The 22,832-nt window shown below is 36.8% G+C and overlaps 1 protein-coding gene across 1 annotated transcript; it reads right to left on the reverse strand.

The window, feature by feature from the left end:
• Positions 1-5,466: 5,466 nt before the first annotated feature.
• LOC122024273 (probable aquaporin TIP1-2) lies at positions 5,467-6,580 on the reverse strand. Its single transcript, XM_042582854.1, has 3 exons — positions 6,392-6,580; positions 6,047-6,297; positions 5,467-5,965 (listed from the first exon to the last, which is right to left on the reverse strand). Exons 1-3 carry the CDS (start codon positions 6,522-6,524, stop codon positions 5,591-5,593), a joined length of 759 nt encoding a protein of 252 aa, XP_042438788.1. The 5' UTR covers positions 6,525-6,580; the 3' UTR covers positions 5,467-5,590.
• Between the last annotated feature and the right edge of the window lie 16,252 nt (positions 6,581-22,832).

Here is a 22,832-nt window from a genome sequence, read left to right on the forward strand (position 1 = left end):
TTTTTAAAATTAATTATATTGACTTAGATTAATTAAATTGAATTAATTTTAGTTGAATTTTAATTAAGTTAACTTAAATGAATTGAGTTTAATTAATTTGGATTTAGTTAACTACTTTTTATTTTAAACCTAGGTCCATCTCACCCTTTTCTAGATTTTCAATTAGGGAACCTTAATAGTTTTTTAAGATGGTTAATTTAATCTTCACTTTAGATTAAAATCTAAGGATTGATTCATATTTGAGTTAGACTAAGGTTTAATAGTTAGTTAATTAAATATTCATTTCAATAATTAACTTCAAAGCTATGGCGAGATACTAGACCTTCTTGAGTATTTGATCATCAACCACTTCTAGACAAAGTCTTTTAAAGAAATTAAATATTTAACTTTATTTCTGAAAATCCTAGGTCTAACTAGTCAATTGTGAATCAAGCATAAGTCCTTATCTACCCTAATCTAAACATGTATAAGAAAAGCAGTAAATCAAACATCAAACAAGTCTATTTAATAACCAAGATGGTTCTTTTATTGGCTCCTCCTGGATCATAGCATCGATAAAGTCTATCAAGGTAATGGATTTGATCCTTGAGAATCCAATATTGAACAAGCTCAACTTGATTAGTCAGATTAGAATTGGGGACCCATGGTTGGACTAAGTTTCTATTTAATCGATTTACAAGAGATAAATATTATTTAAATTTGTGTTTAGCCTTATATCCAAGTCCGGATCGATTGTATACAGCTCTTTATTTTTCAAGAATCAGATCAAGATTCTTGGAACCCAAAGTGAATCGTTCCAATGAGTCCTTGAATTATTTGACTTGAGTTTTTAAATTGGAATTCTCTTCCTTAAGTGGTTGGACTTGAGTTGAGGTTCCTTCTTGAACTTGCTCAGTCAAAGAACTCGAGTTAGTCACCTCCTTAAGGACCGTTGCCTCCTTTTGGAGTGATTTGACCAAATATTGAATTTAGCCAATTTTATTAACAAGTATTCAATTAAGTTTTGTAATTCGTCTACTTGAGTACCTGGAAACAGAGAACTTATAATGCTGTTTGGCCCTTCAAAAATGGATACGGATCCGTGACTTCTTTCAGACTCAGTTTCTGATTCAGCTCCAGTTTTGGACTCAGACTTGGTTTCGGCAACATACACTTGTGCTGGTAGAGCAACAAAGCTTGTTTGCTCATGTTCTTCTTCGTCCAACTCTTCTGATGACTCCTCCAGTTGTGTCGTTCGAATCTTACAAGTAGAGCACTGGTTTCTGTGGTGCCCTCTCTTCCTACACTTAAAACAAGTTATGTGAAATTTGAAATTTTTGTTTACAATTTTACCTTTTAGATCCATGATAGGATTCTCCCCCTTGACTGTTGTCATCTCGAATTCGGACTTAGATTTAGTTATCTCTTCCTTAGCCATCAGTGTTGTGAAATTGGTCTAATCCGATTCTTCTGAGTTTGGTTTTGATGTTGACTCTGGGAATTCATACTCAAATTCAAACTTAGGTTCTACTGGGTCTTCAAGCTCTGACGGAATCTCATGAAGCTTGATCAATTTTTCCTAAAGCTCCTTAGCATTGTTGAACTTTTTAACTCGATCAAGCTATTTATTTGTTAGTCTGCATAGGAGTGTATGCTTTTGCATCTGTCTCAGTTTTTCTCCTTGTTTGTGCATCCCACTTGTCACAGGCAATGGGTACACCTTCTTCGATGGAAATTATAAATCCAATCTAGATTATGGTCCATATCTCCACTTGGGTCTTCAGTTGGTGCTCCATCTGATCTTTCTAGTATCCGAAATTCTCGCTGGACAAGAGTGGTGGGTGTGCAGTACTGTACCCATCTTGGTATGCCATTTATTGAACAAATCTAGTACACGACAAAAACAAGTAGATTTGTCCCAAAGCTTGGTCTTGGATTAGCAATGGTGGAGAAAAATTAAATAGTATTTCACTAATTTCTAAAATAATAAAAAATTTATTATTACAAATTTTGTTAAATGAGATATTTTGTCAACACTGACCAATGGTAAAAAAATAAAAATGATTTTTTAAAAAAAATTGAGGGGAAAAAAGAAAGGCGTAAGAATATTTTTTAAACAAAAATGATATATATTTTACTTTCAAAAGGATCCCTCTTGCTCGATTGGTGGTTTCACCAATTCATAATGGTCTAGCTATGATACCAATTGTAGGATCGATGCATGCTAGAGGGGGTGAATAGTACTCGTGGCTTTTTCACTCGTTTCGAAAAACACAGAATAACGCAGCGGAATAAAGAACAAGTAAAACAAAGCTAACACCTTTGGTTTTACTTGGTGCGAAGCCTGTGATGACTCCTACTCTAAGGCTCGTAATCGTTGATCGCTTATGTTGGCCAATCTACTATAAATTTGTAAATTCTTTACAAAGAAGAGTACAGAAGATTAAGTATTAACAATAAGGTTTACCGACAATAAAGAATAGCAATAGATCGTCGATTGTCGGAACAACGTAGAAGAGAGCAGCAGTTGTTCTTTCTTGATCTTAGAATATCTGTCGAACCAACTATCGATCCCTCATTTTATAAGCAACCCAGACCTGATCCAAATCCACTGATCTCGAGATCAGGTTTGACTCATCGCTGATCAGTCGATTGATTCTCCTGATCGGTCAATCAATTCTCCTAATCGGTAGACCGATCCTGCCTGAATTGGCCCGGCTTCTCATCCAGCTTCTGTCGCTTTGGATGATTCCTCGTTCGATCGACCAATCCCATCATTCGGTCAACCAATCCCGCTGACCTCACTTGCCTATATGATCTGATCCACCCGGCCCGACCACGTCTATCCACCGTTCGGTCGACTGAACCCAAGTTCGGTCGACCGATCCTTCGGTCGAACCCAATCAGCTGGCTAGAACTCTACTCTGCTTGCTTGGAGGTTTAGTCGATCGATCCTCGATTTGGTCGACCGATCAAGGCCGAAACTTCAACCTGCAAAATGTTAGTTTCCCTGCAAAATAGAGTTAGACAAATAACAAATAATAGTAAAGCAATATATAACTTTTGACAGCCTTCGGACTTTCTGGTTCTGACTTTCAAATTTTCTCTTGAAACCCTAGGTTGAACCGACGCATATTGTTCCCTCTTCAGGGAACGTGTCCTCACCTACTTCTCTAAGAAGAGTTACCTTTTGTCAGACCGGTCCTCCAGTCCAACTGGACTTTTGTTCAGTGCCCGAAACTTCAGGTCTTCATGCTGGATGTCTGCTCCACGACCCGTCCAGACTTTCACCTAGTCCGCGACCATCAAGATTTTCACCTAGAGTCCCCGACTCTAGGATTTCATTGAAAGTACTCGACCCACCAAGACTTCGTTGACCTAGGGTTACCTCCCTTAGGGTTTTCCACCTGCCTTGTATCATCTAGGACTTTTGCTTAGAACACTTAGAACTTCCCTGCAATCTCAATCACACTTGTTAGACAATAAGTAACTTTAACTTTGAATCCTTTGTCATAATCAAAACTTAGATTCGATCATCTGGTACTCTCTACACCACCATTCATCTCTTCCCCCATGATTTCAATCCATTTTTTCGGGTGAGGATATTGTTTGACTTCTTGAAGGATGTAAGATCATCTTACAACTCTATGTCAAACTCATGCTCTTGGAGATATACATAATCATGACACATCATGAATTTCCTTAGTAACACTTGATCTTAAAGTGGTTGGCAATCATAGGAGGGAATACCTTTCTTTGAATTGATATACCTTCCAATTATATTGGAGGGGACATGAAAATATTATGATCAACTACCCCTTCCGGTTGTGCAACTTCAACGGTATGTGGAATGATGATCATTTCACTATCAACTGCATTAGTACCATATTAGGATCACTAATGATCTTGATATTTTCCAAACTTTATCGTTCCCACCGTCTTCAATCAATTTGACATTTTTTTGTCTCAAGGAGTTGTAAAACTTAAAGCCTATTAAGTTTTTAAAGTATTCTACAAAATGACAGCTAACGGTTCTTAAATCTAATTTTTTTGTTAGGCCTATAGGGCATAGCCTCAGTTGGATAACCCCAGACATGTAGACATCTAAGACTAAGTGCTCTACCTATCCATAACTCGTATAAGTTTATGTTACCTTCTTATTAAGAACTCTATTGAGTAAATAAAGTGCTGTCTTAAGTGCCTCACTCTATAAAAACTTTAGTAGAAAAGAAAATATAATCATACTTCTCACTATGCCTTTTAAGGTCCAATTTCATCGTTCTGCTATACTATTCTGCTGAGGCGTCCCAGACATGATGTATTGTGCCACAATTTCACACTCTACATAATATCCACAAATGATCCAAGACGTTGTTCATCTAATCCATTAGATCTACCATAATATTCACCACCACAGTCTGATCTAATAGCCTTAATCTTCTTACCAAGTTGATTTTCAACTTCACCTTAAAAGATGACAATAAGCTAATCTTAAGCTTTGATACCAATTGAAAGCAATATGATATATCGAAAACAATCCATATGACGCATCAAGTACAAGATTTATCTATCATCTATCTTTAAGGCTTTATTGAAAATTGAAACAATGACTAAGAATGGGCTAACCTGAATCGATTGTAAGAGTCATTGATCTTACTTATCATCGGAGTTCTTGCAAATGAGAAACGATCTTCTACAAGAGTGGGCGTCAATCCATAATCCTTCTCATTGGGGAAGAGAGGAGAAAGATAAAGAAACTCAATTAAATCAAAGATTCAAGATATTCAAATCAATGAACTTCTTCTCCTATATATCTTGGCGCATCCTATAGGGGCCATTCACCTAATAATCCATAACCAATAATAGTCTATTATTGTTAATGAAATGGGTTAACAAATCTAAACATTGAATCAACATCTAATAATATAACCCCCGCTTCATGCTTAATGTCTTAGATGACATAATTGAGATTTATATTCTTAATGACATAATTATTGTACGGTGTTGTTGATAAGTGTTAGCCTGTATCAAGTAGAGATTCAATCCTACATGTATGTGATATAACTGTGAACCGTTCATGAATTTTGATGGTTGCCTTGGGGCATGGTTGCGTTAGCTACTATGGGTAGATATTGTTATCATGAGTAAGAGTCAAATCTGATCAAGAAAAATGTCTTTCCCATAGTGGCTAAATATAACTTTTGGATTTACTTTCTCATAAATGGCCGTGAGACCGGCCGGCCGGCCGGCCGTGTGGAATTGCTAGGGTGGCAGATTGACCTTTTATTGCTGCAATGAAATTCTGATGGTTGCCATGTATAAATGTGGACCGAGTGGTGAAGCAGGGGAAGAAGGGTAGATAAGCAAACAGATGCATGGTGTAATAACCAAAAACAACCGATGACTCACCTAATTTCAATTTCAAATATTGCTCACGTTTCAATTTCTATATACTAATTCAAGGTGTGTGCATATAACATATTCATGAAAAAAACACACAAATTTATTTCATATTATTTCACAAGAAAAAAATGGCACAATACTGAATCAAGAAACAATATATAGTTGGATACAGATTTGGTATCCGAATTGATACTCCTTCGATAATCACTTAAAAATCCGCAGTTGGAAGCTGCTCGTGGGTGGTCTGGCCGATGAAGACGCCGTCGTAGACCAGGGCGGCGATGGCGGCGCCGATGAGCGGTCCGGCCCAGTAGACCCAGTGGTGGGTCCAGGTCCAGCTGACCACCGCCGGGCCGAAGGAGACGGCCGGGTTCATGGACGCGCCGTCAAAGGCGCCACCGGCCAAGATGTTGGCCCCCACGATGAAGCCGATGGCGATGGGCGCGATGACGCCGAGGTTTCCCTTCTTGGGGTCCACGGCCGTTGCGTACACCGTGTACACCAGCCCGAACGTCATGACGATCTCCAGCACCACAGCATTCCAAGAGCTGACGCCCGCCGACAGAGAGAACGCCGACGTCTCCTGCAAATTTGTTTTTCATATTAATGAAACTTTTAAACTATCTTTTTTCCCTTCTTTTTTAGTTGGCGATGATGGATTTACCAGACCGCCGGTGGCGAACTTGAGGAGGAGACAGGCGGCGACGGAGCCGAGACACTGCGCGATCCAGTAGAGGATCCCCCGGAGCATAGAGATGTTGCCGCCGAGGAAGGCGCCGAAGGTGACGGCCGGATTGACGTGCCCACCGGAGATGTTGGCGCTGACGGAGACAGCCACGAAGAGGGCGAAGCCGTGGGCGAGGGACGCCGCCACGAGACCCGCCGGCGTCGTCGATCCATCGTCTGTAAGCTTATCTGTCATGCCAACGAAAATAAATTATAGCTGATGGATTAATTGCCGCGGTCCTAATTCATGATGGAGGAGGTGCCGGAGGGGGAGCATATGTACTAAAAGCCATTCCGGAGCCCTCGCCGGCGAAGACGAAGATGAGGGTGGAGATGAACTCGGCGAGCGCGGCCTTGAGCGTTTCCCGGTGGACCGCCTCCGCCGGCGTCCCTACGGCGATGCTGGTGATCGGCATTGCCAATAAGAATTCGGAAGCGAGCTCCGCTTGTGTACCTGTTCTGGTCGATTATCGAAGATGCTCTGATTAAATAGAGGGGGCGAGAAGAAGAGCCGGTGCATGGCAGCGCATGCAGGGGCTCTATCGGCCGTTCCACTGTCGGCGCCGAAACGGTGAGGTGGGACATGGGCGGGCCTCCGAGTCGTTCGGTGCCTGCCACGTCTACTGGTGGGGCTCGGCTGATGTGGACATTTGCTGCCGCTGCCATTCCATCTAGTGGAGGAAACTTGGTTGATGGTCGCCGTCGCCGACTTTTGTGCCTGTGGGCCCAATTATGTGGAAATTTTGTTGAACAAAATTAAAGGATACAAATTCCATGACCACCGCTATTCATTTGTTTGATCGACCTATAATATAAATGAGTTGAATCCCATTGTTGTCGTCGTTTTTTTTTCCCAAATATCAAAATTTTAAATTTGCACAATAATGTACTATTAAAAGGGAATAATCTCACGTGCAGAGATCTCAAATTAAGAGAAACGTCGGCAAGACAAACATCCGTCCCTTTTTCCAAAAGGATTAAATGGACATTAGCCTTTCACTCAGCCTTAAAAACTATCAGATAGTTTTTGTAACATATAATAATTATCGGATAATTTTTAAAATTATAGAAATTATCAGATAATTACTATATAATATGTAGAAATTATCTGGTAACTATTATAACATATTTAAAATTTAAGATTTATACCATGTAGAATTTACTCGGTAGTTATTATGATATGTAGAAATTATTAAAATGTGTAGGAGTTACTCACTACTAAAATCTATAGAAGTTACTTAGTAGCTACTACAACATGTGTAAAGTAAATTTAGGATTTAAGATTTATATCGTGTAGAAATTACCTTCTACAAACATGTAGAAATTACTTGATTGGTACAATATGTTTAGTGTGAGTTTAGGGTTTAGGATTTATAATATCTAAATATTATTACATTAAAATATTATTTATCAATTTAGTTAAAATTATTTAAATTAAAATAATTTTAAAATAGTTGTAGAAGCTATTTCGGGAATTGCCAAAAGGCACACATAGAGTTGGAAATTGACTAAAAGATATATTATATTTTGATAATTACCAAATTGTATACTAATTTATTTGGTCTTCCCGTTCTACTCCTCCCGTCAAACCTGATTTCTTACTCTATTTCCTTTCTCATTTACATGCAATTTTTCTCTCTCTCTCTTCTTTTTCCTCCAATTAAACTTTTCTTTTTTTTTCCTCCTTTACATGCCCCATGGAAGTTGAATCCTAGAGCACCTTTGGGGAACCTAAAATAAGTAATGGAGTACACTTTTGGACTTTTTGCAATCTCAAAATTCATAGGAATAGGTACAATCTGATCTCTCTAGTTCGAATAGTGATTTTTGGTCCTAGGCAATTTGTGTAAGTACCCCAACTTAATTTTGATGTGATCAACCAAATTAAGTTAGGATGCATTGTGTCTAAGTGTGTAGCGACTTAGGAATACAAGAAGTCAAGTAGAAGACAGAACGAGTGAGAAAGATGACAAGGGAAGGGAGTCGACGGACTCAGTGCATCTAAGGGACGAGAAACTACGGAAGAGTACATCGATGGACGAGAATGACATGAGTATCGCAGCCGAGGGACAAGAAGCCAGAAGGAAGTCTGCTCAAGAAAAGACTGAAGTTGGCTTCAAGTGAGCTCAACTCTAGACAGTCGAAATATTACCCAAGCAATCGGACGAGAAAATGGTCGACTTCTAAGTTGACCATTTCCAAGTGCCTGGACCGATTCCAAGAAGGGCTTCAAGTGAGTCCAGGCACTTGGATCCTTTTTAGGGACCCGAGAAGGGCGGCCACATCATCATAGCCATTGTTGAAGAGGATCAGTATGGATCCACATCAGCAGACTCCAGGCACCTAGACCAGATCCAAGCACCAAGGAAGTCCAGAACCGTTGGAAAACCATTGCGGAGTGGATCGACTTGACCGAGTCCAAGAGCTCGAATTGGGTTCAGGCACCCGAGAAGTGTCACATTAGCAAATGCCTAGATTCGACTAGTAGACTATAAATAGAGCCCTGGTGCTCAAAGTTCATTACAACACACTGTATTTCAATTGTTTGTACTTCATTCTGAGCTTTAAACATTTATAAGAGGCTACTCCGCCTTCTTTAAAGGAGATCTTAGTGGATCTTTCATTATCTTGGATTAGCAACTGTTGGTCCCTTGACGGCCGGCTAGAGGAGGGTGAATAACTTTGAAAATGCAAACTTAAACTTTTCTCGATCTTATAGCTTGATTAAAACAAACGCTTGTATAAAAAGAATTAAGAAGCTAATTAATTAAAAGAAAGAGGTCAGAAAAGATTTACTTAATTCACAATCAGAGGATTACTAATTCAAGGCAAATGAAACTCACTATGAAGATCTCCTTTGGGTGGAGTAGCCTCTTACAATGTCCAACTCACACAGTAATATGCTAGAAAGAGAAATTATTTACAAGTGTTGTTCTTCAACTACTGAAATTAGGGTTGTATTTATAGCGTTGATCTGGACGCTTGGAAGGGTTCCGAGCTCTTGGGGTGGATAAAATTTTATCCACGATGCAACATATCGCGACAACTTAGCAAAGATAAACTTTGTGGTCTAGGTGCCTGGACCAGGTTCGAGCGCCCGGACCTAACTTAACATGACCTAACTTCTTGTCCCTTGAAAACGCTGCGAGCCTCTGTCTTGTCCACCAGTGTACTCTTCCATAGCACCTCGTCCCTCAGACGCACCGAGCCCGTTATCTCTCTCCCGTGTTGTCATTCTCTTTAGCTGCGTCTTTTGCTAGATCTCCTGTGCTCCTAAGTTCCTATACACTTAGACACAAGGTATCAAAAGATAACAAGACCTAACTTGACTTTGGTTGATCACATCAAACTTTCATGGAGTACTTACAATCTCTCCCTTTTTTATGTGGATCAACCCAACTTAAGTTAAGGTTAAACAAGACATCAAATTAAATTACTATGCAAGTTTAAAACATTAGACCTCCCCCTTAAACTTAACTTCGAACTCTCCCCCTTTGATCATGTGAAAAATGTTAGGGTCGATTTGTAGATAGAGAGGGGGGTAAATAGCTCGTTGCGCTTTGTTTTCTTGCTTCAGTGTTGTTGATATGCAGCGGAAAGACTCAAAACAAGACTCACAACGCTAACACGAGGATTTATTTGGTATCCACCTCAAGAAGAGTTGACTAATCCAAGGATCCAACCCTCACTCATCCACTATAAAAACACTCCTTTTCAATAAGTACCGAAGGCGGAGAAGCCTTGTACAATGCTCACGATACAACAATAAGAAAAAGAGAAGTAAATACAAGTAAAATCTTACAAGATTTACAACATGAAGCAGAAACCCTAGATTCTTCTTCTTGCTTGAATATGTTGGATCGATGAGTTTCGCTAGAAGGGGGGGGTGAATAGCAATTTTTAAAAAACGAGTAAGATTACGCAGCAGAAAGGAATAAACAAAAAGACAGAGCAATGCTAACACAAGTTGTTTTACTTGGTTCGGAGCCTTCGACGACTCCTACTCTAAGGCTCGCATTCGTTGGGCAATCACTAATAATTCGAATGATTGTTACAAAAATAAGTACAGGAATTAATTAGTAAAATAAAAACCGACAATAAATAAGACAGAAATGAACTTGTCGGAGAGCCTTCGCAGCGTCGCAGGAGCACAGAAGTGCAGATCGTAAGTTGTATTGTGACTCCAACCTTTACCCTCCTTATATAGGAGGTTCGGGCGCTTGGATCCCTTCGGGCACCCTGAATATGACGTAGCCGAGCCAACCAGGCATCTCCACTTGGCGAGGCGACGTTGAGGATAGATTTTGCATTCCGAGCGCCCGGATCCCTTCCGGGTGCCCGGACTCCGTTTTCTAGCAACTTCATTTCCCTTCAAGAAAATGTTAGTCCGAAGCATAAATGCAAAATATCCTGCAAAATAGAGTATTAGTACAATTATGATAAAAAAGAATAGTAATTAGATTCCTTCTCCTAGAGACCATAATCTAGTCATGATCTCGACCCAGATATCCGAAATAGATCTAAGTCGGATCGACGCCTAATGTTCCCTTCCCGGGAATGCGTCCTCACAGTCACTCCCCTCCAGTGACTTACCTCTACTTACCTGCCAGACGTCAGGTTAGCCCTTCGACCCGTCTGGACTTCGTGCTAGCTATCCGGTCAGCCCGTCGACCTAGCTGGACTTCGTGCCAAATGTCCGATCAATCCATCGACCCGTTTGGACTTCGTGCCAGCTATCCGGTCGGCTCGTCGACCTAGCTGGACTTCGTGCCAGACATCAGGTCAACCCGTCGACCTGTCTGGGCTTCTCCTGCACACTCGGTCAAAGTGTTAGATAACAACGAAACTAACTTAACCTATTTTGTCATTTATCAAAACTTGAGTTAGACCGTTAGTGCTAACTGCACCAACAATCTCCTCCTTTTTGATACAATGACAACCTGGTTAAGTCAGTGAAAAATATATAAGTAAAAACAAGCATAAGGTTGTTAAGTTAGCTTTTAAATTTTGTTGTTTGTTTAACTAACTTAAACCACCTAACCCTCCCCCTTTGACATTCTCCAAAAATTAACATAGAACAAATTTATAAAAAAATGCGAGGAAGTCTAGAAAAGTCTAGAAACGTAAGTCAGACTAGCTTTTGGGGAGTTTAAGCTAGAAATAATTTTCAAAAAAAATGTAAATCAGACTTGAAAATAGTTAACTTTAAAATTTATGATTTTAACTTTAAGTTTTCAAAAAAATTGAAAACATAATTTTCAAATACAACATTTTTATAAAGAGATAATAGTGCTAAATCCAATTTTCAAATCAAGTTTTCAAAACTAAATCCAATTAAGTGAATTTTGTTTTCAAACCTAAGTTTGTAACTTCCAAAATAAATCTCCAAAGATATGTTTTTAAACCCAAGTAGAATATAATTTTCAAAATGAAGAGTCCAAGTTACAAAACCGAATAAAGTTTATTTTTCAAAACCAACTTTTTAAAAACTAAGTTTGGAAGGTCTAAATTTCAAAACTAAGTTTAGAAGGTATAATTTTCAAAATTTAATTAGAAAAGTTTAAAATTTGAAAATAAAACTAATTTTCAAACCTAAGTTTAACCAAGTAAATTAAGTAAGTTTAACTTTCAAAACTAAGTTTGAAAAATCCAAAAAAAAAAAAATTAAGACACTTAGTTAGTGTTAAACTGATTTAAAAAGAGATATTTTTCAAAAATTAATTTTAAAATAGATATAAAGACAATTAATCCTCCCCCTGAACCTGACATTACAAAATATGTCTAACCAGTTAGCTACTTATTGACTATTAGAGGATAGCAGCTTTCACTTGGTTAGTCAAGTTAAGTCTAATTGTAATCAATTAGTGTTTGACTAAACTGAATGACTTAACCTGATTAATGTCTGTTTGGTATTTAACGCCCAGACTTATGTCGATGCACTGAAATAAGCATCTTAAGTCCAGGCAATTTGCCTATGCATCTCACCCCTTTCTATGTTCGACAATCACAAACAACGAAATCCTAGGGTGTTGGTAAGATGCTCAAGTACTAGCCCTAGGGGAACATGCTTTCTAAGGAATTGTTCTAGTCTAAGGCTAAAACTGATTTAAAATTCTAGAAATGGAAGATTTTTAAAAAATAAAGATTTTATCCTAGAATTTGAAAATATTATTTTTGAAAATAGTTTTTGCAATTTTAGTATCCTAGTCTATTAAACACATCCCTAATTTTCTACGTAGATTGCTAAATTCACTTTCAGGGAGGGGTTTGGTAAATATGTCAGCTAAATTAGATTTGGACTAAATATACTTGAGTTCAATGTCTCCTTTAGTGACATGATCCCTGATAAAGTGGTGCCTAATTTCAATGTGTTTGGTTATGGAATGATGCACAGGATTTTTTGTTAAATTAATTGAGCTAATATTGTCAATTAATACTTTTACATTTGTAAGGTTTAAGTTAAAGTCTTTTAAAGTGTGCATCATCCATAATAGTTGGGCAACACATTCTCCTATGGCTATATATTCTGACTCAATTGTAGATAGAGAAACACAGTGTTGCTTTCTACTAAACTAGCTGACATGTGATGGACCTAGTAGTTGACATCCACCACTTGTGCTCTTGTGGTCTAATTTGTACCCAACATAATTTGAGTCAGAATACCCTATTAATTCAAAATTATTGGTTCTAGGATACCAAATTCCTACATTTGTTGTTCCTTTAAGGTATCTAAAGATTCTTTTGACTTGAGTCAAATGAGATTCTTTAGCACAGGTTTGGTATTTAGCACACATACTCACTGCAAATAAAATATCGGATCGACTTGCAGTTTAGTACAATATGCTACATATGACACTCCTATAGTATTTTAAGTCGATTGATTTTCCATTTGGGTCGTCGTCTAGAGTAGTATTAACTGACATAGGTGTTTTTATTTCTTTAGTATTTTCCATCCCAAATTTTTTAAGTAATTCTTTGGTATATTTTTGTTGATAAATATAATTTCTCTCATTTGTTTGTTTGATTTGCAATCCTAAAAAGTAAGTTAATTTTCCTACTAAACTCATTTTAAATTCTTGTTCCATTAAGTTTATGAATTCTTCTAAAAATTCTGAATTAGTTGAGCCAAAAATTATATCATCTATATAGATTTGGGCTATAAATATGCCCTCTTTTAGTAATTTAACGAATAGGGTTGGGTCAATTTGACCCTGGTTAAACCCTTTGGATATTAGGTAAGAGGTTAACCTTTCATACAAGGCCCTGGGTGCTTGCTTAAGTCCGTATAAGGCTTTCTTTAATTTAAAGACATAGTCAGGGTGCTCTAGACATTCAAACCCAGGTGGTTGGCCTACATAGACTTCCTCTTTGATCAACCCATTTAGAAAGGCAGATTTGACATCCATTTGATACAGTTTGAACCCTTATGTGCAGCATAACTGAGTAGCATTCTAATGGGCTCTAATCTAGCTATTGGGGCATAAGTTTCATCATAGTCAAGTCCTTCAACTTGACTAAACCCCTTAGCGACTAGCCTAGCTTTATTTCTGGTAATTTTCCCAGTTTCGCTTAATTTATTTCTAAACACCCATTTTGTTTTTATTATTTTCTTATTTTTGGGTGGTGGTACTAAGTCCCAAACTTCATTACGCTCAAATTGAGCTAGTTCCTCTTGCATGGCTATGACCCAATCTGGATCAAGTAATGATTCAGCTACGATTTTGGGTTCAGTTTCTGAAATCAGAGAAATTTGACTTAGGTTCTAAAAGATGACCTAGTCTGCACCCTTAAGTCTGGATCACCAATTATTTGATCAATTGGATGATTTGGGTTGACTGTTATAGTTCTAGGAGGTTGATTTTCTAAAGGTTCTTCTTCTTCTTTGTGATCATTGGTTCCTTCTTGATTACTATTTTCTTGAATAAATTCAATTGGTTGAGGTTGGGTTTATTCTATGCTTTGTTTAGATTCCTCAAATTTTACATTAGTAGTTTTTTCAATTTTTAATATAACCTTATTATATATTTTGTACCCCCTACTGTTTAGGGAGTATCCTACAAAGATTCCATCTTCTATTTTAGAGGTGAATTTTCCTAAGTGCTCTCTTGTGTTTAAGTAGAAGGCTGGGCACCCAAATACTTTAAAATATTTTATATTGGGTTGCTTATTATATTATATTTTGAAAAAGGTTTTGTTGTGTGTTTTGTTTAGTGTTGTTCTATTTTGCACATAGCAGACTATACTGACAGCTTCTACCCAAAAGTACTTGGGTAAATTATATTCATTTAGCATAGTTCTAGAAGCTTCAAGTAAAGTTCTATTTTTTCTTTCTACTATTCCATTTTGTTGGGGAGTTTTAGGACACAAAAATTTATGATGATATCCGTTTTTTAAGATAAAATTTATTAAAGTTATGATTTTTAAATTCTCCCCTGTTGTCACTCCTAATTCTTTTAATTTTAAGATCTTTTTCATTTTCAACTTGTTTGCAAAAGTTTGTAAAAATTTCAAAAATTTCATCCTTATTTTTTAAGAATTTTACCCAAGTGAACCTAGAATAGTCGTCTATTATTACTAGGCAATATAAACTGCCATTTATTGATTTGACCCCATGAGAGTCAAATAAGTCTAAGTGTGTAGAAATTCTAGTATTGATTTGGTTTGAGTTTGATTAGTTGGTTTGTGAGCAGACTTTATTTGTTTACCTTGTTGACAAGCATTACATATTGTTGAGTCTAAGTTAGGTAATTTTGGTAAACCTCTAACTAATCCATTTAATTTACTTATATTTCTGAAATTAGTGAGTGACTGTAACGACCACCCTTCTTACTACTACTACTACTCTCTAAGAGTGACCGCTACTTAACTACTAACTCTACTTAACCGGTACGCTACTTAACTACGAGAAATCTCTACCGAAAAATTTCGACAGAATCTCCCCTGTACCGGTGACCAAATCATCAATACAAACAAACTATACTCAGCCACAGGCGGCTGGAACATATATCTTCACAACCACGCAGTATAATATCACAAATAAAAGAAGAAAACTACCCTAACAATAGAAAACATCAATATCACTCCATCAATAGAACCCAACTACAAATGCAGAATAAACTTAATTACAATATTGACTCATAATAGCATTAAAAGAAAACTAAAGAACTCTAAACAGAAAAGTCTTAACAATTCCTTAGCAAACTCTTGATCTCCCCATAGTCCAGCCATCACACACCTTCATCACCACCACCTTGTCGCCTTCCTTACTAAATCTTTTCCTTTCCTTTATCTGCAGTAGGAGGAAGTGCAGTCTATAAGCATAAAGCTTAGTGAGTGCTATCTACTCACAAAAACTCGATATGTATGTATATAAATAAAAACATGCTAAAACTAAATGCTAACATATAAAACTACTCATGCTCATAAATAGCAAAGGAATCATACTAACTGAAATACTAAACATGTATAACTAATCATGCTCATAAACCAATAAAGGAATCATACTAACTGAAATACTAAACATGTAAAGCTACTAAACATGTAAAGCTACTCACGCTCACAAGAATAAAACTATAACTGCATGCTGAAAGCAAATAAAGCTAAACATGCCGAATAATCTAATAGCAAGAAACAAATAAACTACTACTGCATGCTTCAAATAACAAGAAACTAAACTTTCTAATTCTAAACATATTTGAAGCTTGTTTCATTTGTTTCAAAACTTATACTTTAATACTTCAAAATAATAATAAACTTCTTTTGGGCCCGGCATTGTACCACTTAGCGCGCATTCTTAATAAGAATCGAGGTAGCTAATCCCGAAACTACTAAGATACTTCTAGGCCTTGTGCCTAGGGGCATCTTGGAGCCCATCCCTTGGACCTTGTGTCCGGTACATGCCCTTTAAAAGTAAAATACTTTCTTTTTAACTATAACTTCTTTATACTTGCCCTTACTTGGCATTTAAGCAAACACCTTGTGTGCGCTTTTGATATTCAATCTTCTGGAATTGAAATCAAGTCTAGACCTTAGTCTTTCTTGCTTATAGTTCTTAAAGACAGAAACTCATGCTTATGTAATAGCAAAGAAACTAATAATTGCGTGCTCAAGATATTCTAATAGCAAAAGAGACTAGAAAGTATCACCGTGCACATCTAATGGCAAAGGGAACTGATCATGCTTAGTTATTAGCAAATGGAAAATTTCTCATGCTTTACTAACAGCAAGTAAAACTAACTACATGCTCAAAAATTTAATCAAGCTATCTTATGTTCATGGCTTATTAAAGTAGCAAATGAAACTAAGGATAAATCTACTCATGCTTCACTCAAAACCTGTTCAAAAACCCAACAACAGTAATGTTAGCAAGGAAGAAGGAAATCCAATTGAAAGTATTCTTAAGCCTGATCAATTGTATAACAACAGTAACCCACAAAATGGCAACATGCTCAAAATCCAGCCACCTCATGCTCACTATAAGCAACAACCCGAACTGAAACCAAGCAATGACAATGAACCAAACTACATGCTTAAAAGAAATTTATCTAACCCATTCTATGTTCATTGCTTAGCACAAAAATCCGAACTTGCAGGGAACTGTATAAACCGAACATGCCAAACAAGGTGACAAACAGGAATTTTAGTCAAGAAAAACAAACTGAATTACTACTTTCTTCCCTTGTTATTCATGGTAGTTAATTCAAAACACAAAATCCTTGCTCTGTTTGAAACTAAAGAGATCTAAACCACATACTTAACCCATTCTATATTTTTCCTTCCCTTCTTTGAAGTACACGGCAGTAAGTAAAATCCCTAAACATGCTTCACAGTAAAACTCGAACAAACAAGGAAACACCAAACGAATCGGAACTACTCCTACTGCAGGTGAGAAGCAACTCACTTCGCTGTTCTTGGACTTACAACCGAAAGGAAGAAGAAAAGCTCTAGGGTTTCGGTCAACTCAAGTCTTCCGGCTCCTCTTCGTCCGCCTACGTGTGCTCCTTGTCGAGAGATGCTCGGATCCAAGAAGAGCTTGTGAAATCTCCCTCCAGCGGCCGTCGGAGAGCAGCCTTAGGTCTCCTGTCGTTTTTCGCCCGAGAGCCGCTGCACGCAGAAAAGAGGAGAAGGGAAAAATATTTCGGGAGAAAAGAAATAACCTAATCCCTCTTATAACCTAATCTTTCTGTTTCAATTATAACTTAACTATATTTCTCTCCCTATAAGATTAACAAAACCGTGTAGCTCAGCTGGTTGGGCCGGTTTTCCTTGGGTCAGTCCGACCCGAGGTCGTGGGTTCGAACCTCGCCTTCAACGTTTTTTTTTCAAAACTTCTTTCTTTTTGTAACCCTACTAAACGACCTCCGAAAATTACGTAAAAATACTCTAAAAATTTCTAAAAATCTCTAGAATATTTTAAAAGTATTTCCAAATATTTTTATGGACTTTTAGAACTTGAAATAGGGAAAATTGGGTCGTTACAGTGACATCCTTCTATGTCATAACCAAGTTTCTTCTTTTTGTGTTAAATAACACTTAATTGAAGAAGTGGTTAAGTTAATAGCATAGATGTTATCTTTTCTAAACCCTTTTAGACTTATCGTAGGATTATCTAGGTGTTTGATTAAGCATCCCGAAGATAAGAACCTAACCTTATACCTAGTGTCACATAATTGACTGATACTTAGGAGATTATACTTGAAATTTTCAACAAGTAAAACATTTGTAATAATGAAGTCAATTTTAAGCTCAATATTATCTATATCAATTACCTTGAGTTTGTCATTGTTTTTAAAGGCAACTGTTCCTAAACTTTTGTAGGTAAGTTGAGTGAATTTGGTGTGATCTACAGCCATATGTTTGGAGCAACCACTATCCAAGATCCACTTGGTTTCCTATAATAGGTAGGAATTGAAGGTTAGTCTATATTTTGATTCTAATTTTGTTTAGGTAATAATAGTAAAATAATCATTATTATTATTGTTATTGTTATTATTATTATTATTATTATTATTATTATTATTATTTTAAAATAATTTTAAAGTTTAAAAGAAATTTCAAAATAGTTTTTAAGGTTTTTAAAAGAATTTTTAAAGAATTTTTTAAATAATTTTTAAAATTTCTAAAAGAATTTTAAAATAAAGTTTTAAAAATATTTTTAAAAGAATTTTTAAAATAGTTTTTAAAATTTTTAAAAGAATTTTTAAAATAGTTTTTAATTTTTTAAAAATAATTTCAAAAGAATTAAAATTTTTAAAAGAATTTTAAAATAATGTTTTTAAAAGATTTTTAAAAGAATTTTAAAAATAGTTTTTAAAATTTTTAAAAGAATTTTAAAATAATTTTTAAAATAGTTTTTAAAAGAATTTTAAAAGAATTCAAATATTTAAAATAAATATCTTAAAAGGTTTTTTAAAATAGTTTTTAAAATTTTTAAAAGAATTTTTAAAATAGTTTTTAAAATTTTTAAAAGGACTTTAAAAGAATTTTAAAAATAGTTTAAAAAATTTTTAAAATAATTTTATAAGAATTTTTAAAATAGTTTTTAAAATTTTTAAAAGAACTTTAAAAGAATTTTTAAAATAGTTTTTAAAATTTTTAATAGAATTTTTAAAATAAAGTTTTTTAAAATAATTTTTAAAGTTTTAAAAATAATTTTTAAAGTTTTAAAAATAATTTTTAAAAGAATTTTTCAAGTAATTTTTAAAGTTTAAAAGAATTTTTTCAAATAATTTTTTAAAGTTTAAAAGAATTTTTCAAATAATTTTTTAATTTTTATTTATTTTTAAAAATTTAATTTAATTTAATAATTTTATTTTATTTAATTGAGTCCTTAGTCAACTCACCCGATCTATGTTTTCAATCAGGGAATCGTATAATTTTGTGAGATGAATTAGGTTCAGTTTTAGGGTTTGGTTTAACTTTGTGTTAAATTCAGGTTTAGCATTGGGCTCAACAAATAGACATTCTCTGGATAAACTTCTAGGCTATGGTGAGTCACTTGGACATCATTAAAGTAACCATGCCTTCGAGGTTTTCCAAATAGTCCTATCCACTGAACTTAATACAAAACCTTGGTCTGACTGGTTAGGATCCATAAAGGGTAGCTTTGATTAGTTCCACTTAGCCAAATGCACCAGGTCGAAGCCATATCTTCCTAGACATGCATAGGGTAAGCTTCCTTAACGTACTATCATCCAAAATTTCACCAGTACCATAGGTCAAGTTAAACTTGGTCCCTTTCTAGCTAGTCCTCATTACCCTATCGGGTAGGTTAGTTTTGGAGGTGTCAACTATTCTGGAGTCTCCCCTTTAATTATTGGCCTTAATTTTTGAATTTTAGTTCTTGGTTTATGTCTGTTCTTTTTATAGTGATAATTGACTTGATCATATTCTAAGTCTTGGTGGGGTTTAAAATATTTAGATTTTGAATTTGTTGGTCTAGGTTTGTATTTTGATTTTTGATTTGATTTTTTTGATTTTACATAATATATTTTTTCTTTGGGTATGTAGTATTGGTTAAGTCCTACTTGCGTGGTTAAGCATGCTTTCGGAACCCAAGCTTTACTTGATTGTTTGTGTTGGGTTATTAACAATTTAAATATTTTATTTGAACTTGACTTGTAGCCAAGTCCGATTTTGTTGTAAGTTTCTTTTTTGGTTATTTAAAATTAGATCTAAATTCTTAGATCTTGTTGTAAATTTTTCTAAGAGATCTTTTAATTTATTAATTTCTACTTTTAGTGATAAATTTTCCTCCTCAAGTGTTAGGTCTTGAGTTGGATTTGGATTTGTGATTTGTTCCTTGAGGTTTTGATTTTCATCAAAGAGCAATTTGTTTTCTTTTTCTAATGTAATTAATTTATTATTTAAACATGAAATAATTTTAAAAAACTTTCTATTCAAATTAAAGTTTACCTCTTTGGGACCTTCGGAAATGAGTACAGACTCGTGGCTTGATTCGGGTTCGGACCCGTCTTCCGATTCGTCCTCTGACTCTGCTTCGAGGGCCAACAATGCGAGGTGACTCTGGTGCTTCTGGTCTTCGGCCTCTGATTCGTCTGAGGAAGAGTCGTCCCAAGTCGCTTTGAGAGCCTTCTTCTTGGATGTCTTTGTCTTGTCGCTCTTTAGTTTTGGGTACTCGTTCTTGTAGTGGCCCTTCTTGTTGCATCCGAAGCAGGTCACATTCCTCGGTTCGGTTGGGGGGTTTATCTTTTGCAGGTCCTTCTTGCTGAAGCTTTTCTTTCTCCTAGTGAACATCTTCCTTACCAGGTTCACCAGGTACTCATCATCTTCAGAATCCTAGTCAGACTCATCTTCAACCTGAGGCTTGGTCTTTGTTCTTTCCTTGGATGAACCTGCAAACAAGGCTACACCTTTCTCGGTCACAGCGTTAGTTTTCTTGTGCAATTCTAATTCGCAAAACAGTTCGTCTAATTTTAATTTTGATAAATTTTTTGAAATGTTGTAGGCATTTAACGCATACCTTTTTAAATCGCGGTTCTCCATTTGATGGCCTATCGCGTGGAGTCCATTGAGGATGTCCTTGATCCTCGCGTGAAGCTGACTCGTCGTTTCTCCTTCTTGCATTTTAACATTAAATAACTTATTTAAGAGGAGGTCGCGTTTTATTACCTTAGCGTAGCTAGTTCCTTTGTGTAGCTCGATCAATTTGTTCCATAGCTCTTTCGCGTTTTGATGCGGTCCTACCCGGTTCAACTCTTCCTTTGTCAGTCCGCATTGTAGGGTGTTGAGGGCTTTGAAGTCCATTGACGACTTTTTCTTCATGTCCGGAGTCCACTGTTCCGGGTCTAGTGGAATTCTGGAGTTGTCGACCGACACCTTATAGCCTCTGGTGACGCTGAACCATTGGTCGAAATCTGTCTTCAGGTAGACTTTCATCCGCTTCTTCCAGTACAGAAAATCATCCCCGTTGAATAGGGGAGGACGTACTGTGCTGAAACCTTCAATTTGAGACATTCTTTAACCTACACACAAGTAAAGAAATAGACAAGGAAAATCCCAAGACTTAGTCTTAGATTAGTAGTGCGGGAAGAAATAAAAATAACATAAAAGCTGAATTGGTGTTACACCAATTCAGATAACTTGCAACGGAAAATATTTCCAAAAAGGTAACAATAACAGTTTGTAATATAATGAAAAAATTGAAAACCAAAAAAGGAAAAAAAATTTCACCCCCTTGTCTATTTGGTGGTTGCACCAAATCAGAGTGGTACCTGCTCTGATACCACTTGTTGGATTGATGAGTTTCGCTAGAGGGGGGAAGGGGTGAATAGTGATTTTAAAAAAAACGAGTAAGAGTACGCAGCGGAAAGGAATAAACAAAAAGACAGAGCAATGCTAACACAAGTTGTTTTACTTGGTTCGGAGCCTTCGGCAACTCCTACTCCAAGGCCTGCACTCGTTGAGTGCTTTCGTTGGGCAATCACTAATAATTCGAATGATTGTTACAAAAAGAAGTACAGGAATTAATTAGTAAAATAAAAACCGACAATAAATAAGACAGAAATGAACTTGTCGGAGAGCCTTCGCAGCGTCGCAGGAGCACAGAAGAGCAGATCATAAGTTTTATTGTGACTCCAGCCTTTACCCTCCTTATATAGGAGGTTCGGGGCGCCTGGATCCCTTCGGGCGCCCTGAATATGACGTAGCCGAGCCAACCAAGCATCTGCACGTGGCGAGGCAACGTTGAGGATAGATTTTGCATTCCGGGTGCTCAGACTCCATTTTCCAGCAACTTCATTTCCCTGCAAGAAAATGTTAGTCCGAAGCATAAATGCAAAATATCCTGCAAAACAGAGTGTTAACACAGTTTATGATAAAAAGAATAGTAATTAGATTTCGTCTCCTCAAGACTAGAATCTAGTCACAATCTCGACTCAGATATCCGAAATTGATCTAAGTCGAATCGACGCTTAATGTTCCCTTCATAGGAACGCGTCCTCACAGTCACTCCCCTCCAGTGACTTATCTACCAGATGTCTGGTTAGCCCTTCGACTCGTTTGGACTTCGTGCCAACTATCCGGTCAACCCGTCGACCTAGCTGGACTTCGTGCCAAACGTCCGGTCAGTCTATCAACCCATTTGGACTTCGTGCCAGCTATCCGGTCGGCCTGTCGACCTAGCTGGACTTTGTGTCAGACATCAGGTCAGCCCGTCGACCTATCTGGGCTTCTCCTGCACACTCGGTCAGAGTGTTAGATAACAACGAAACTAACTGAACCTATTTTGTCATTCATCAAAACTTGAGTTAGACCGTTAGTGCTAACTACACCAATAGAATACACCTCTTGACTTGCATGGAAGTGTACCAACACTCCTCTCTAAGTCTTCAAGATCTGGTGTGTGTCGGTGAGCTCGATGGAGAAGATCGCGTGAGGTTTAGGATGAAGCTCGCAAAGAATTGGCGAGAAATCGCTCGTTAACGGTTTTAACCTGCGCAATGATCACATCCCAATCGATTGACCAATCGATTGGGGAGGCTTGAATCGATTGATCGATCGATTCAAAGCGCCTTTGTGTTCTGCTGGAAAAGGCTTGAATCGATCAACCGATCGATTCAGCCTTTATCGCGTCGCACATGATTTCCAACTGCCAATCGATCGGTCGATCGATTGGCGGTGCCCAATTGATCGGCTGATCGATTGGGAAGGCTTATGTGCATGTGATATAAGCTCCCAATTGATCCACCGATTGATTGGGTTTC

The sequence above is a fragment of the Zingiber officinale genome, chromosome 9B (genome assembly GCF_018446385.1).
Source record: "Zingiber officinale cultivar Zhangliang chromosome 9B, Zo_v1.1, whole genome shotgun sequence".
In the NCBI taxonomy this organism is placed as follows: domain Eukaryota; kingdom Viridiplantae; phylum Streptophyta; class Magnoliopsida; order Zingiberales; family Zingiberaceae; genus Zingiber; species Zingiber officinale.